The sequence below is a fragment of the Geotrypetes seraphini genome, chromosome 2, assembly GCF_902459505.1.
Source record: "Geotrypetes seraphini chromosome 2, aGeoSer1.1, whole genome shotgun sequence".
Taxonomy (NCBI): domain Eukaryota; kingdom Metazoa; phylum Chordata; class Amphibia; order Gymnophiona; family Dermophiidae; genus Geotrypetes; species Geotrypetes seraphini.
Genome location: NC_047085.1, coordinates 175,359,649 through 175,375,026, shown reverse-complemented (window position 1 = coordinate 175,375,026; position 15,378 = coordinate 175,359,649). Strand labels below are relative to the sequence as shown.

General features: G+C 42.4%; 1 protein-coding gene across 10 annotated transcripts in view; it reads left to right on the top strand.

The window, feature by feature from the left end:
* Positions 1-15,378, top strand: part of ZNF516 (zinc finger protein 516) — a 368,076-nt gene that overhangs the window by 304,232 nt on the left and 48,466 nt on the right. For all 10 annotated transcript variants that reach the window (XM_033934368.1, XM_033934357.1, XM_033934362.1 and 7 more), the window contains one exon: positions 9,058-10,563. In XM_033934368.1, the coding sequence (XP_033790259.1) occupies positions 9,058-10,563 (1,506 nt within the window). The remainder of the gene's footprint in view (positions 1-9,057; positions 10,564-15,378) is intronic.

The following is a 15,378-nucleotide window of genomic DNA, read 5'->3' as shown; positions in this document are numbered from 1 at the left end:
GGAATGAGAAAGTAGAGAGAGATTGATGCTGGAAAGGGGGCCAGCAGAGAAATGAGAGAGGGATAAAGATGCTAGATCTGGTGTAGGAGAGATAAAAATGAAGAAAGCAGTGAAGCTGGAATGAATGATGTAAAAAGGAGAGAGGAGGCACAGGCTGGATGGAAAGGGGAGAGGGGCATAGAAAGAAGTCAGATACATATGGAAGGGGGAGAGGCCAGACAGTGGATGGAACGGGCAGACGCTGGAAGGAAGAGTGGAAAGAAGATGAAAGCAGAGACCACAAAAGGTAGAAAAAAATCATTTTATTTCTATTTTGTCATTACAATATATCAGATTTGAAATATATATCCTGCTAGAGACATAACTGGGGACTGCAAAGCCTAACACTATTCCTATCATGTGTGACTGCAGTATTCTGTTAGCATGATATTTCTGTGTAGCATTCTGTAATAATTTGGCTTGTTCAGTTTTCTTGATAGTAGAGGGGATATATGTGAAGGGGAGGGGAGACAGGGGTTTTGTTGGTCCTTGCTCTGAATATTTATATTTATAAAATGACAATTGTACAGAATATTGTTTCTTTTTATACTTTAATAAAATACGTTCAATATAAAATCATAACTGAGGCTTGTGCAGATGGGATCAGATGGTTTGTGGGGACCGAGCTTGCGGAGATGGGGCGAAAATGTGTTTTTTTATTTCGGTCTTAGTAGTTTGCCGGTCCACAAAATAATTCTTTTATTTCTGCCGGTCCACGGGTGTAAAAAGGTTGAAGAACACTGATGTAGTGTACCATGGGTGAGCTTAGGACTATATATTTCAAGGCTTTGGGGAAATTGGAAAAATTGTGGAGGCCCTTAGCTCAATTATAAGAGAATGCTTTCACCTTTTCTTTTTGTTTTGGGGCATGGAGGGGGTAGTTTGTAAATCCTGGAGTTTGGCTGTGCTGGTGGATTGGGGGGGAAGGGGATTTAATCTAAAATGTATATAAAGTGAGGTCAATCTGAGGTTTGGTTATAAGATTATGCTCTTTGCTATATTATAAGTGTGCTGTATATGGATCTATGTCATCGGACTCAAACCCACAGGTTGCATGCGGCCCGCCAGATACTATTTTGAGGCCCTCGTTGTCCACTCCACAAGTGTCCGGCGGTCACTGTAACCTCACGCAAGCGCTTTTCTGCGTCTGTATGCGATTGTGAGGTGGAGTCCAATCGCGTGCAGACAGAGGTTACAGCAGTGAGGCGGGCAACGTTCCAGAACGTGCAGCTTGGAGCAATGGTTGGAGGCAGTGCAGCTTGTGCGTGTGTCCGGTGCTGGAGGAGGTCAGAGCTGTTGACACTTTTTCACTTCCTGCATGTTGCACTGCTTTCAGCTGTGTGTATAGCTGAAATTATCAGAAGCAATTAAGGAAACATTTATAAGTTCTATAGTTTATACATCTTTCCTTAATTGCTTTTGATAATCCACATTTTGGATTTGTAGGTACTTGGAGAGCCGCAGAAAAAATAGGGGTCCTTTTACTAAGGTGCGCTAGTTAAATGCTAACGCATCCATAGAATCTAATGGATGAGTTAGCATTTAGCGCGTGCTAAATCGGCTAGCGTGCCTTAGTAAAAGAACCTCTAACTATTTTTTCTGTAGCCCTCCAAGTACCTACAAATCCAAAATGTGGCCCTGCAAAGGGTTTGAGTTTGAGACCGCTGATCTATGAGGCCATAAGAGAAAATTCATGATTGTTTACTTGTTTGCCTGGAATGCGCTCCCGAGAGAGGTGGTGGAGAGGAAAACGGTGACTGAGTTCAAAGAAGCGTGGGATGAACACAGAGGATCTAGAATCAGAAAATAATATTAAATATTGAACTAAGGCCAGTACTGGGCATACTTGCATGGTCTGTGTCAGTCTGTATATGGCCGTTTGGGGGAGGATGGGCTGGAGAGGGCTTCAATGGCTGGGAGGGTTTAGATGGGATGGAGTAGGTTTTAACGGAGATTTTGGCAGTTGGAACCCAAGCACAGTACCGGGTACAGCTTTGGATTCTTGCCCAGAAATAGCTAAGAAGAAAAAAATTTTAAAAATTTAAATTGAATCAGGTTGGGCAGATTGGATGGACCATTCGGGTCTTTATCTGCTGTCAACTACTATGTTACTATGTTATGTTATGTTAGTTCCTAATATTGTAATATTCAAGTTGTACTTGTTTCAGTGAAAGACCTTGTTAATTATTACTTTTTTAAAAGTAAGTTAGAGCTTTTAATTCGTGCAAATCAATTTGTATGTTCATTAATTTAGTTTTATTCATGCTAAGAAATGACATGGGCAACCTTTGGGAAACGCGCAGGGATGTTGAGTCATTGCAGGACTTCATTTGCATAGACCAGGTCCATGTGCAAGAAAGCAGAATTCCTTATTGAAAAGCAGGGCTATGTGCAGCCTTGATGAATTCTCATCCTTTGTTTCTTATCATTTCAGCCTTTCAGATTCTATACAATAGTATAAGGAGAGTATTTTCATATAACCTTTGAGTTATCTATACTGTGGTTTTGCTATGTTTTATCCAACACGAATATGAGGGAATAAATTAAATAAATCACAAACTGTTAATCCTATCTGGGAGATGCTAACTACACATAGGCCCAAAATGTAATCCCTCAGACAATTATTGATATCACAAATACCATTACAAAAATGTCATCAAATATTTCTTATGCTCATAGGTCATTCTTCACCAAGAGCGACCATGAAGTAAGAGTACTAGTGGTCAATGTATGCTTCTAATCTTTACATATTGCTTTGTCATGATAAACTACAATATATCAAAATTCATAGTAATAACTTAATGAAAGTGGCGGTGCTAGAACCCCTAGGAAACAGCGATCACAACATGATCCAGTGCAAGCTGGAAATTGGACCATCAAAGGTGAAAAGAACCACAGCGACAGCACTCAACTTCAAAAAAGGGAATTATGATGGCATGAGGAAATTGGTGGGAAAGAAACTCAACGGTAGCGCAAGGAAGATGGAGTCTGTAGAAAAAGCAAGAGGCACAGAACCTGTACATCCCCAGATTCAGGAAGGGGTGCAAAAAAAACCGAACAAAAAACCCAGCGTGGATAACAACTGCAGTGAAAAAGGCGATAAGTGACAAGAAAGCATCGTTCAAAAAATGGAAAAAGGACCAAACAAAGGACAACCAAAAGGAGCACAAAGAACACCAAAGGGAGTGTCACCGTGTGGTTAGGAAAGCTAAAAGAGAATATGAGGAGAGACTGGCGGGGGAAGCAACAAACTTCAAATCGTTCTTCAGATATGTGAAGGGAAAGCAACCGGCAAGGGAAGAAGTGGGGCCATTGGATGATGGAGACAAAAAAGGAGTGGTAAAAGAGGAAAAAGAGATAGCAGACAGGTTAAATAAGTTCTTCACGTCAGTCTTCACGAGGGAGGACACATCAAATATTCCAGAACCGGAGGACATCGTAAATGGGGATCGGGATGAAAAGCTGGTCCAACTAGAGGTAAGCCAAGAGGATATTCTCAGGCAGATAGACAGACTAAAGAGCGACAAATCGCCAGGTCCGGACGGCATTCACCCAAGGGTACTCAAGGAACTAAGGAACGAAATAGCAGAGCCACTTCACCAAATATGTAACCTATCCTTAAAAACTGGAGAGATCCCGGAGGATTGGAAAATTGCAAATGTCACGCCCATCTTCAAGAAGGGTTCAAGGGGGGACCCGGGAAACTACAGGCCGGTGAGCTTGACCTCGGTCCCAGGAAAGATGATGGAAGCACTGATTAAGGACAGTATCTGTGAACACATAGAAAACAATGGACAGCTAAAGTCGAGCCAGCACGGCTTCTGCAAGGGTAGGTCATGCCTCACAAACTTATTGTACTTCTTTGAGGGGGTAAACAGACAGGTGGATAAAGGGGAATCCATTGACATCATTTACCTTGACTTTCAAAAAGCCTTCGACAAAGTACCGCACGAAAGACTGCTTAAAAAGCTGTGGAAACACGGGGTGCAAGGGGAGGTCCACCGATGGATCAAAAACTAGCTGGCAGACAGGAAACAGAGGGTTGGAGTAAAGGGTCATTACTCAGACTGGCATTGGGTCACGAGCGGAGTTCCGCAGGGGTCGGTGCTGGGACCGCTCCTGTTCAATATATTTATTAATGACCTGGAGGCGGGAACAAATTGCAAAGTTATTAAATTTGCGGATGACACCAAACTCTACCGCAGGGTTGAAACCATGGAAGACTGCGAAGATCTGCAAAGGGACCTAACGACGCTAGAAGAATGGGCCAAAAAATGGCAAATGAACTTTAACGTAGGGAAATGCAAGGTCATGCATGTAGGGAAAAAGAACCCAAAGTTCAGCTACAAAATGGGAGGATCACTGCTAGGGGTAAGTAACCTTGAAAGAGACCTGGGAGTGATGGTGGACACGTCTTTGAAGGCGTCGGCACAGTGCGCCACAGCCTCAAGAAAAGCAAACAAAATGTTGGGTATCATTAAGAAGGGTATCACGACCAGGACAAAGGAGGTCATCCTGCCACTGTATCGTGCAATGGTGCGACCGCATCTGGAGTACTGTGTCCAGTACTGGTCGCCGTACCTCAAGAAGGACATGGCGGTACTTGAGGGAGTCCAGAGAAGAGCAACTAAACTGATAAGGGGTATGGAAAGCCTCTCATATACTGACAGACTGAAAAAGCTGGGGCTGTTCTCCCTGGAAAAGCGGAGACTTAGAGGAGACATGATAGAAACCTTCAAGATCCTGAAGGGTATAGAAAAAGTAGACAGGGACAGATTTTTCAGATTATGGGGAACCACAAGTACAAGGGGGCACTCAGAGAAATTAAAAGGGGACAGGTTTAAAACAAATGCCAGAAAGTTCTTTTTCACCCAGAGGGTGGTGGACACATGGAACGCGCTTCCGGAGGCTGTGATAGGCCGGAGCACGTTACAAGGCTTCAAAGAAGGTTTGGATAGGTTCCTAGAGGATAAAGGAATTGAGGGATACAGATAGGAGTAGTGGTAGGTTATAGGGATAGTCTGGGACCATTGCTCAGGCAAATGGGCCTGATGGGCCGCCGCGGGAGCGGACCGCTGGGCGAGATGGACCTCTGGTCTGCCTCAGTGGAGGCAACTTCTTATGTTCTTATGTTCTTAAAGCAGTACTTATCTTCTCCTTCTATATGAAACATGGACCTTCCTCAGGAAGCCGAATAACTACTCTTTTTTAAAACAGTAGATACACCATTTAATCACCATGTATGCTAATGGATTAAAATGCAAAGTTGAATGATGGCCATTTTTGTAACAGTAATGTACAGTTTTGGATTTGGATTATTTTCCGGTTTTTGGTTTTTTTTGGAACTGTGCAATTTCAAATTTTTCCAGGTTAATGGGTGGGAAGGAGTTGTGGTGTGTTCTCCAACAGAATTTTCTAATGCAATAGGTGTGTCATTCAGGACAGTAGGCTTTTTTCCCCATGCTCGCGAGCCATACAGAAGGAATCCATTCCAGGTTTTCAACTCCTCTTTCAGAGGGCTCTGCTAACCTCTCTTCAGTTTTTCCTTGTGCACACAAGCAGGAAAGTCTTTCTGATATGCTCAGTATATTTCTTTTTTATTTTTGGTATTTTTTTGTGTGTGGCTATCGGTGCTCCAGAGCTCCCCAGTGAGTGGACAGCTCTGCCTGTGTGGAGAAGAAGCAGACTTGGGGCCTGCAGCCAGCAGGTTAATCCCTCGGGGACCTTTTTGGCCAGCCTGCAGAAACTATTGTGGAGCTCAGGGTCCGTATCCCTAGTAGTTTAACTTGTCTACTAAAATTGCAGGGGCTTGAGTGCTGGCTGTTAGGCATTTTTAGGGGCCTCAGCAGGTCTCTTCAGGGTACCTGCTGCAATTTCGCCTCCCCTTTCACGTGTGTGGTTCCACAGGGGTTGAGGATTGGTATGGTTATTTTGACGTTTTGATTCTTCAGTAATGCTGTTTAACATGTTATATTTTCAGAGAAGAACAGATTTGTAGTTCAGGCAGTCTCCCCATACCCCTCCTCCTTATGTGTTCCTATATAGGCTGAATAATGGGATATATACGATATCGATCATATCACTCTGGTATTAAAGAATTTATATTGGTTGCCGATTGAGGCTAGAATTGAGTTTAAGGTATTGACTGTAATACATCAAGTGCTATATGGCGTGTCACCATGGTATCTTACCGGAATCTTGAAAAAGTACACTCCAAATCAAAATTTACGCTCTGAATCAACTATGAGATTAATTGAGAAAAAGGTGCAAGAGGTACATTATAAAAAAAATTAGCTGGGTTGCTATATCTGTAGCAGGTCCAAGACTTTGGAACACATTGAAAGGGACATTGAGAACATGTGCCGATTTCAAGTCATTTAAGAAACTGTTGAAGACCTGCCTATTTGTGAGAGTCTTTTTTTGATCTTCTGAAGTTAGTAGAGAATAGAGCACTTCTGTTTGATTGGAATACAAGATGATGGTTTTTAATGAGTGTCTTTGACATATATTGTAAAGTCTGGGTTTTTTTTTTAAATTTATAAATTTTCAAGTTACATACCAAGTAATCACTTGTATAGAAAGTAAGTTAGTAGAATATGACCTATATCCAATATAAATCATAATCAAACCAATTTAAACAAAATACATAAGGAAATTCTTCTTACTAACCCAACTCAAGTCCTCAAAATATAGATCCAAGATTACGTTTATGCGAGCAAAAGAATAATAATATAAGAAGATTAATTACAAACAGAACTGAGATATGGGCAGATATATAAATTATAGAGCTGTTGATTTCTCTTTATCCAATTGAGACATAGCCAGAAAAGCAGTTAATTGTTGAGGTTCAAAAAAGACATATTTAACTGAACGGTAGCAAATAATACACTTGCAAGGATGTCGCAAGTAAAATGTCACTCCCAGTGAAGTGACTCCAGGTTTCAATAATAGAAATTCTCTGCGTCGCTTTTGAGTGTCTCTAGAAAAATCAGGAAACATTTGTATTTTACAACCAAGAAACTCTTTCTGTCTGTTTTTAAAGCAAAGGCTCAATAACCATATTTTATCTATTGCAAGAGCTACAGTCAAAATCATTGGAGAAGGTACAACTGCCTCTCTATCTGATGTTTCTAAAATTCCAGAAATATTCAGTGGTGCCTGGTTCAGAATTTTTGACTGCAATTGAGCCCCATCTTTATTTGGCAGGTAATATACTTGAACAAATGGTGGTGAAGTTTCTTCTGAAACTTGCATGATTTCTATCAGATATCTCCTGAGCATTTCCCTAGGAGTAACCGTAGATAATCTAAGGAAGTTGATTAATCTCAAATTGTTACTCCGAGAGTTATTTTCAAGCGTTTCCAATTTCTTCCTAAGATTAATATTATCTTTAATTAGGGACTGTTGTACTTGTTTAGTCGTAAGAATATCTTGGTCAAGCTTTTGAATCGAAGCCTTTGAAATAGTCAAATCAACAGTCAAATCTTTCAGCTCTCTAGAATGTTGAATCAATTTCCTTTCAATATATTGGAAATTGGGACTAATAGTTTTGGTAAAATTTGCGATCAGATCCCATAATGAGACTAGAGTCACTTGTGTTGGTTTCTCCCAAATTGGAAAATTTTGCTGGGTGTAAAAATGCTCACCGTCTGGAGGAGAAAAGCTTCCCTGGTTGATGTCTGGCTGGAATCCACCTCTGGTTATTTATCCTTCCCCAGCTTCTTCTGCAGTTACTCCCTGGTCAGAGTGCACTGCTTCCTCAGTCTCCAATGTAGTTCTTGCTGCCTCCAGGGAAAGTTTCCTCTGCCCTTGGAGAGCTGGTAGGCCAGGGACACAGAGGAGGAGCTCTGAAGTCGGGGCTTAAGGTGGTCTCTAGCCCAGGAGAGACAACCTCAATCTCGCCTTCTTCGGGTGCTCTCTGCGGGCTTATTCCCGACGTGGGTAAAACTGCCCCTTGCATCCGCTGGATCAATTCGTCGATTCTGTTGAAAGAGGGGGATATCGGAGCACCGCGAGGCACCAGCCACACTCCTGCCCCTTCTCTTCGGCATCCTATAGGTAAATCGGGCCGCAAAGCTGATCAAGCAAGGAAAAAAAAGGATAATTGAATGGAGCGGTCAGATGCGTCTCTCTCAGAGCATCTGTACCGCGGCCATCTTGCCAAAGTCTGTTATTTTTATGTATGTATTAACTGTTACCTACTTAGTTGATAAGTAAGATAGAAATTTTTTAAATAAATAAATAAATATAGGGCTATCACCTGCTTTGGTACAAACTGAAGGAGGCAGCAGAGCCCTCTGGAAAAGGAGGAGGAGCTGAAAACCTGAAATGGATTCCTTCTGCACAGCTCATGATCATGAGAACACCCTACTGTCCAAAATGACACATCTATCTACTAGAAAAGATATTAGCAAGGTAAAAACCTAATCTCTTTTTCACAGCCAACGTCATTTTGAAGTTTTTAAAGACAGTTAACATGAGGTGTCTGCATACTTAATGGGGAAACATTTTTGAGTATCGAGGTATCTTCTGTTGTGCCGTTAAAGTGGGTTTTAGTTTTGCTAGATGATATTTATGTTAGTTTATAACTGTTTTACAGTTTTTCTTCTCTAGAGTTTCCATTAAAATAAAGAGAGTAATTATTCGGCTTCCTGAGACAGCTCTTGTGAAACATGGTCAGTGTTGGGGCCCGTGTTTCATATAAAAGGAGAAGATAAGTACTGCTTCTATTAAGTTGTTAGTATGAATTTAGTTATAGTTGGGAATGACAAAGCAGTGTGTAATGATTAGAAAGGTACATCGACCACTTGTATTCTTGAGCACAAGAAATATTTGATGAAATCTTTATAATAGTATTTGTGATATCAACAAATGTCTGCAGGATTACATTTTGGCTATGTGAAATTTTGCAATGGCCAGTTTTGTTACAAAGTTTTTGATATTTTGTTGTTTTTTTTCTCAGTGATATTGTTCTGTCCATATCAAATGGCTAATTAATTTTTATTTGTATTTCTACAGAAGACAAGTCCTATCACTGTAATTTTCATGGAAAAGAGGTGCAGACGTTAACACCTTCTAAGAACCATCATCACACAATTGTGGACCAAGTTGTGGACCAATCTAGTGAGTGTAATGGCAGCATACATAAACCAAGGGTAAAGGTTTCTCCTGCTTTCAGCCCTGAAAACCACAGTGAAGTGTCTTCAGTAAAATCTTCAGGTTCACTTGACACAGAGTTGGCAACACTGCAAGAAAACAAAGGACTTCCTGGTTCCAGCAGACTGCCCACTACCACTAGCACTGTTTTAGGAATGGGCCAGACCTCTCCAGTTTTAGTGACAGACTTGCAAAATGCCCTGGGACCTCAGAGTAACCATTTGCCTGAGAAGTTGCAGGGCCTTCATTTTGAGCTACCTCTGCATGAGGAGAGTGATGACATGTCAGAAGATCTGGTTCCATTGGATCTCAGTCAAAAGTCAAGCAGGGCTGACTTAAGCAACAAAGCATCTACCTCAGCTTTGCAGGCTTCTCTAATTGTCCACCCATGTCCTTATTGCAATCACAAAACCTACTACCCAGAAGTTCTGTGGATGCACAAAAAAATTTGGCATAAAGTCAGTTGTAGTTCTATGGCTCCACAATGGATTCAACAAAATGGCTTCAAGAGCCTTAAAAGCCACTTGATTTTCATGGCAAGAAGTGGGCGCACTGGTCCCCCTCCAATTCTTGGTGGAAAAGAATGTCAGCCTCTGCCTGTTGCCAGATTTACACGCACCCAGGGACCAGTTGGGTTGCCTACATCCAAAAGCAATTCTACATCGGCAGGGAGTACGGTCAAGCCAGCTGTTGTGTCTCAAGCACGAGATAATCATTTGGTTGGACAGTGTGGACCAAGGTCATCAGGCCTTGATAGATATAGTCAGCCCAAGTTAAACCATGCTCAGGAGCAGTGTAACACAGCAATGCAGCAGCCCCAGCTGAAACAAAGATTTGGAGAAATGAACCCTAAACAGGTCCAAACAGGAAGCTTTAACAGAAGCCACACTCCTGCCCATACAGCCATGGCTAGGCCAAGTCCACATCCCACTAACAGTAAACAAGTTGATAAGTATATGATTCCCCAAGGAAGTAGTAGTTATGCATCTCCTAGTAATCACTGCCCACCTGACACTGTGAAGGCCAAATTTAATATGCAACCTCCATATCACTCTTTATGTAAATCAGATCAGCACACTAAACACGAGAGTCCTCCAGTGCCTCCACGGGAATCACATACCAAGGCTATGAATGAGCTGAGAAAGTTGGCCAACTGTTCAACAGGAGCCAGAACCAGTCCCCTAATGCTGGCCCAGCCCAGTGCAGCTGGGCCTCCTTCAGCTTTTCACAACCTCAAGCCCGATTCAGCAGCTGAAGGACATGAGAAACATTTGGATATTTTAAATATCTTTAAGTCATACCTTCCAAAGGAACTTGCTACACTGTACCAAAGCTGGGGTGCAAACAACTCTTCTTTGGGACATGCAGGTAAGGCAGATAATATATTTTGATTGCCTTAATACTGTCATCGTGTTTTCCTCCTTTTGCTTTCTGTACCTTGCATTGGTATTATGATGTCTTGATTCCACTTTCTTCTCAAATGTTAGCGGTTTCAGTTTGAGGCCAGTTCTTTCCATGTTTGGAAATGTACATGGGAAAAACGATGCAGATGTCCAAGATAATTCTCTGTAGAGTGGCTCGTATATATATTTTTAAAAAAACAAAACTGGTTCTGATGAGGCATTTCAATTATAACCACTCTGTACCGTGGCTCACAGGCTACCTGTGACTAAATTGTAATATTGTGCAGATTGTTTAGTTGACTATCAAGGAATCAAGAGAGGTTCTTGTTGTTGTTTTGTTTGATTTTTAAATTTTCCTCTATCTGGGAACAGATTCTTGGTCTTTAGTTCAGCAGAAGATTGTCACAGGGTGCTCTGAGCATGACATAGCCACCATTCAATGAGCCTAGCAGAAAGCCAAGGACTTTCCATTGGTGGGGATGCTGCCTGCCTCTGAGAAACTTGGCAGATCAAAACTCAAGGTAAAATAGTAGTACTGGAGTCCAACCAAATCCAGGGTCTTCGGTTTCTGCCCAAACTGAATATGTGATTGAAATTGGCCACTTGCCCACTCTTTTACGAAACTGCAATAGCAGTTTCTAGCACGGGAAGCCACACTGAATGGCCCGCACTGCTCCTGATGCTCATAGGAACTCAATGAGCGTTGGGAGCAGGGCGGGCCATTCAGCACGGCTCCCCACGCTAGAAACTGCTATTGCAGTTTCGTAAAAGGAGGCCTTAGTCTCAGAAGAAACCGAATCCATAAATAAAATGCCCCATCACTTCTGGTGATGGCCCCTCTTTCTCTCTCTGCACCCCCATCCCCTCTAGCAATCACTTTCTGACCCCCCCCCATCCCATCAACAACCTGTAGGCCCTCCTCAGGGCAACCTTAGGAAGCCCTAGTAGTCTAATGACCTCTTTGAGGGCAAGAACGAACCTCACTTGTTCCTGCTCTGTGCAGCTGCTCTCAATACAATGGGTTGAGGGGCCCGCGCAATATCCCAAGAGCCCTCATCCTTGCCAGGGCCCTCCCACAGCTGCTTCTCACCTGCTTTTGGATTGCCACTGATGCAGATCCTGCCTTTACCATATATTTTTGCATCATTAGATGCAAATGACAAGTCAAGATGATAACATGTTAGAAGTTGTGGCAGATTCTACATCAGCAGTGGGCCATAAGGCTCCAGGCTGCTGGAGAAGCTTCACAGGCTGTTTAGGCTTTATAATTGATGCTAGTGGCAAGCCAAACATTTTGTGACATAAGAATTGCCGCTGGTGGGTCAGAGTCAGACCAGTGGTCCATCGCGCCCAACAGTCCACTCACGCGGCAGCCCCCAAGTCAAAGATCAGTGCCCTAACCGAGACCAGCCTCACCTGTGTACATTTCGGTTCAGCAGAAACTTGGCTAGCCTTGTCTTGAATCCCTGAAGGGTGTTTTCCCCTATAACAAACTCCGGAAGAGCGTTCCAGTTCACCACTCTCTGAGTGAAGAACTTCCTTACGTTTGTACGGAATCTATCACCTTTTAACTTTAGAGAGTGCCCTCTCGTTCTCCCCACCTTGGAGAGGGTGAACAACCTGTCCTTATTTATTGAGTCTATTCCCTTCATTATCTTGAATGTCTCGATCATGTCCTCTCTCAGTCTCCTCTTTTCAAGGGAGAAGAGGCAGTAGATGACAGTAGGTTGGTTCTAGCATGTGTACCATAGTTTGCTCGCCCCTGCTCTAAACCCTTTCACTGCACCACTGACAGCTTCCCTTGACAGCTGTAGATTCCACCCACTTACACCCTAGTTCTGTACCTGATGTCCCTGCCTTAACATTCATTTCAGACATTCCCTCTGCACCACTGCCCAAGGCACACGACCTACAACTGACATCTCCATGTATCCCAGTAGCATAGCCATGGGGGGCTAGGTCCCCTCACCTACAGCTCAGGCCCCTTCTGCTTTAATGGTTGGCAGGGATGCCAAGCCCCGCCAGCTGAAGATGTCAATCAGTCCTTCCTGTACTGTCTGAGCAGCACATTAGTCAGCAGGAGTGCTTTGGCCACCAATGCCAGCTCTCTTGTGCATGCTCAATTCAGCGATTGAACTGAGCATGCCAAGGAAACCTTCCCGTGTCATTCTTTAGTGTCTATCTCAACCTCAGTCCTTCTACACCAGGGGTCTCAAAGTCCCTCCTTGAGGGCCGCAATCCAGTCGGGTTTTCAGGATTTCCCCAATGAATATGCATGAGATCTATGTGCATGCACTGCTTTCAATGCATATTCATTGGGGAGATCCCTGTGCACCATAATTCTTCAATGCAAGGCTTGAGGATCAGTGGCTGTGCCCATTCATACTCCGATTCTTCCCTCTGTCCTTAACGAATGACACAGAGATGGTATCACGCGGTTAACCACGGGGACAGTGACAAATTGTCATTCTGTACATTGACAGCTAAAGCACACTGCCAACTTGAGTGCTACTTTGGCAGCTGGAGTAGGAGATTAGATTACATTAGATTTAATATATTTATATACTACCACTCTTAACATTCAAGGCGGTGTACACTTAATATATACATGGGAGAAGAGTGTGTCAGGGTGGAATTGATTTAAATCAAATCGATTTAAATCACTAGTCAGAAAGACTTGATTTAATCATGCTCATGACATTATGAATGGATTAATGGAATTCATGTACCAAAATAATTTAAACATCTCATGAATATACAGCCTCATTCTACATAATTAAAAACTAATCCTTGTTTCATAATAAATAACTTTTTGACTATAAGATATCTTAAATAGAAAAATATCTTTAGATAGATTTTTCCTCAAAAACCATTTTATTTAAAAAAAAAAATCCAATTCAAATAAAAAATATCTGATTTAAATAAAAAAAATCTGATTTGTTAAAAATAAATCATTGATTTATATTCATCCTGGAGCATGGCCTAGTGCAGGGGTGCCCACACTTTTTTGGCTTGCGAGCTACTTTAAAAATGACCAAGTCAAAATGATCTACCAACAATAAAATTTAAAAAAATACAGAGCACACTGTACGCAGAGAAAATGTTATGATTTACATTTGGGGTTTTTTCAAAGAGGTCAAGGCAGATGACTTTAAAATATGTAATGTCACCTCAGTAACAACTATATAAAAATATACAAATATATCCCCTCCCCTTTTACTAAACCGCGATAGCGTTTTTTAGCGCAGGGAGCTGCGCTGAGTGCCCCGCGCTGCTCCCGACGCTCATAGGCTCCCTGCACTAAAAACTGCTATCGCGGTTTAGTAAAAGAGGGCCATAGTACAAAATATAGACAGCAGATATAAATTCGGACACATTTTGATTGCTAAATTTAAAATAAAATCATTTTTCCTACCTTTGCTGTCTGGTGATTTCATGAGTCTCTGGTTGCACTTCTTCTAACTGTAAATCCAATATTTATTTATTTCTGCCTCCTGCATGCTTCCTCTCCTCCAGAGAATGATAGGATGGACATAGGTGATTTTATGGTGAGTGGTGAGCAGCATTAAAAAAGTGGGCTTTTAGCTTGGGTTTGAATGCTACTAGAGATAGCGCCTGACATAAAGACTCAGGTAGTTTGTTCCATGCATACAGTGCAGCAAGATAGAAGAGACAAAGTCTGGAGTAGGCAGTGGAGGAGAAAGGTACGTATAGGAGGGACTTATCCGATGAACGGAATTCACATGTGGGAGCTTAGGTGGAGAGAAGGGTGGGAAGATATTGAGGGGCTGCAGAGTAAGTGCATTTGTAAGTTACTAAGAGGGCTTTGGACTGTATTCCTAAGTGGATGGGGAGCCAGTGAAGAGACTTGAGGAGAGGGGTAATGTGAGTGTGGCGGTTCTCATGAAATATAAGTCGTGCAGCAGAATTTTGCACAGATTGAAGGGGAGAGAGATGATTGAGCAGAAGACCTGAGAGAAGCAAGAGGTGATGAGAGTGTAGATAAGGGTTATTTTGGTTGAGTGTTCAGAAAGGAGAAGTCGGATTTTGGTAATATTATAGAGGAAGAAGAGACATGCTTTAGCAGTTTGTTGGATCTGAGCAGAAAAAGAGAGAGAGGAGTCAAAGATGATTGCAAGGTTACAAGCTGACGAGACAGGGAGTTGGAGAGTGTTGTCCACAGGGACAGAAAATAGGAGGACGAGGGTTAGGCAGGAAGATAAGGAGCTCAGTCTTAGCCATATTCAATTTTAGATGGTGGTGATACATCCAGGTGGCAATGTCAGGCAGGCAGGCTAAGACTCAGGCCTTTATACCTGTAGAGATATCTGGTGTGGAGAAGTAGATTTGGGAATCATTAGCATAGAGATGATACTGAAAACCATGGGAGGAGATCAGTGCACTGAAGGAGTGGGTATATATGACAAAAAGGAGAGGTCCTAAGACAGAGTCTTGAGGTACACCAATTGAGAGCATGATAGCAGTGGAGGAGGATCCCCCATTACATACACTGAAAGTACGATGGGAGAGAGGGGATGAAAACCAGGAGAATCTCATCATGAAAAGGTGGTTAATAAATCTCAATAAATAAATAAAATCAACAAGGTTAAAAGGGGATAGATTCCATACAAACTTAAGGAAGTTCTTCTTCACCCAGAGAGTGGTAGAAAACTGGAACGCTCTTCCAGAGGCTGTTATAGGGGAAAACACCCTCCAGGGATTCAAGACAAAGTTAGACAAGTTCCTGATGAACCAGAATGTACGCAGGTAAGGCTAGTCT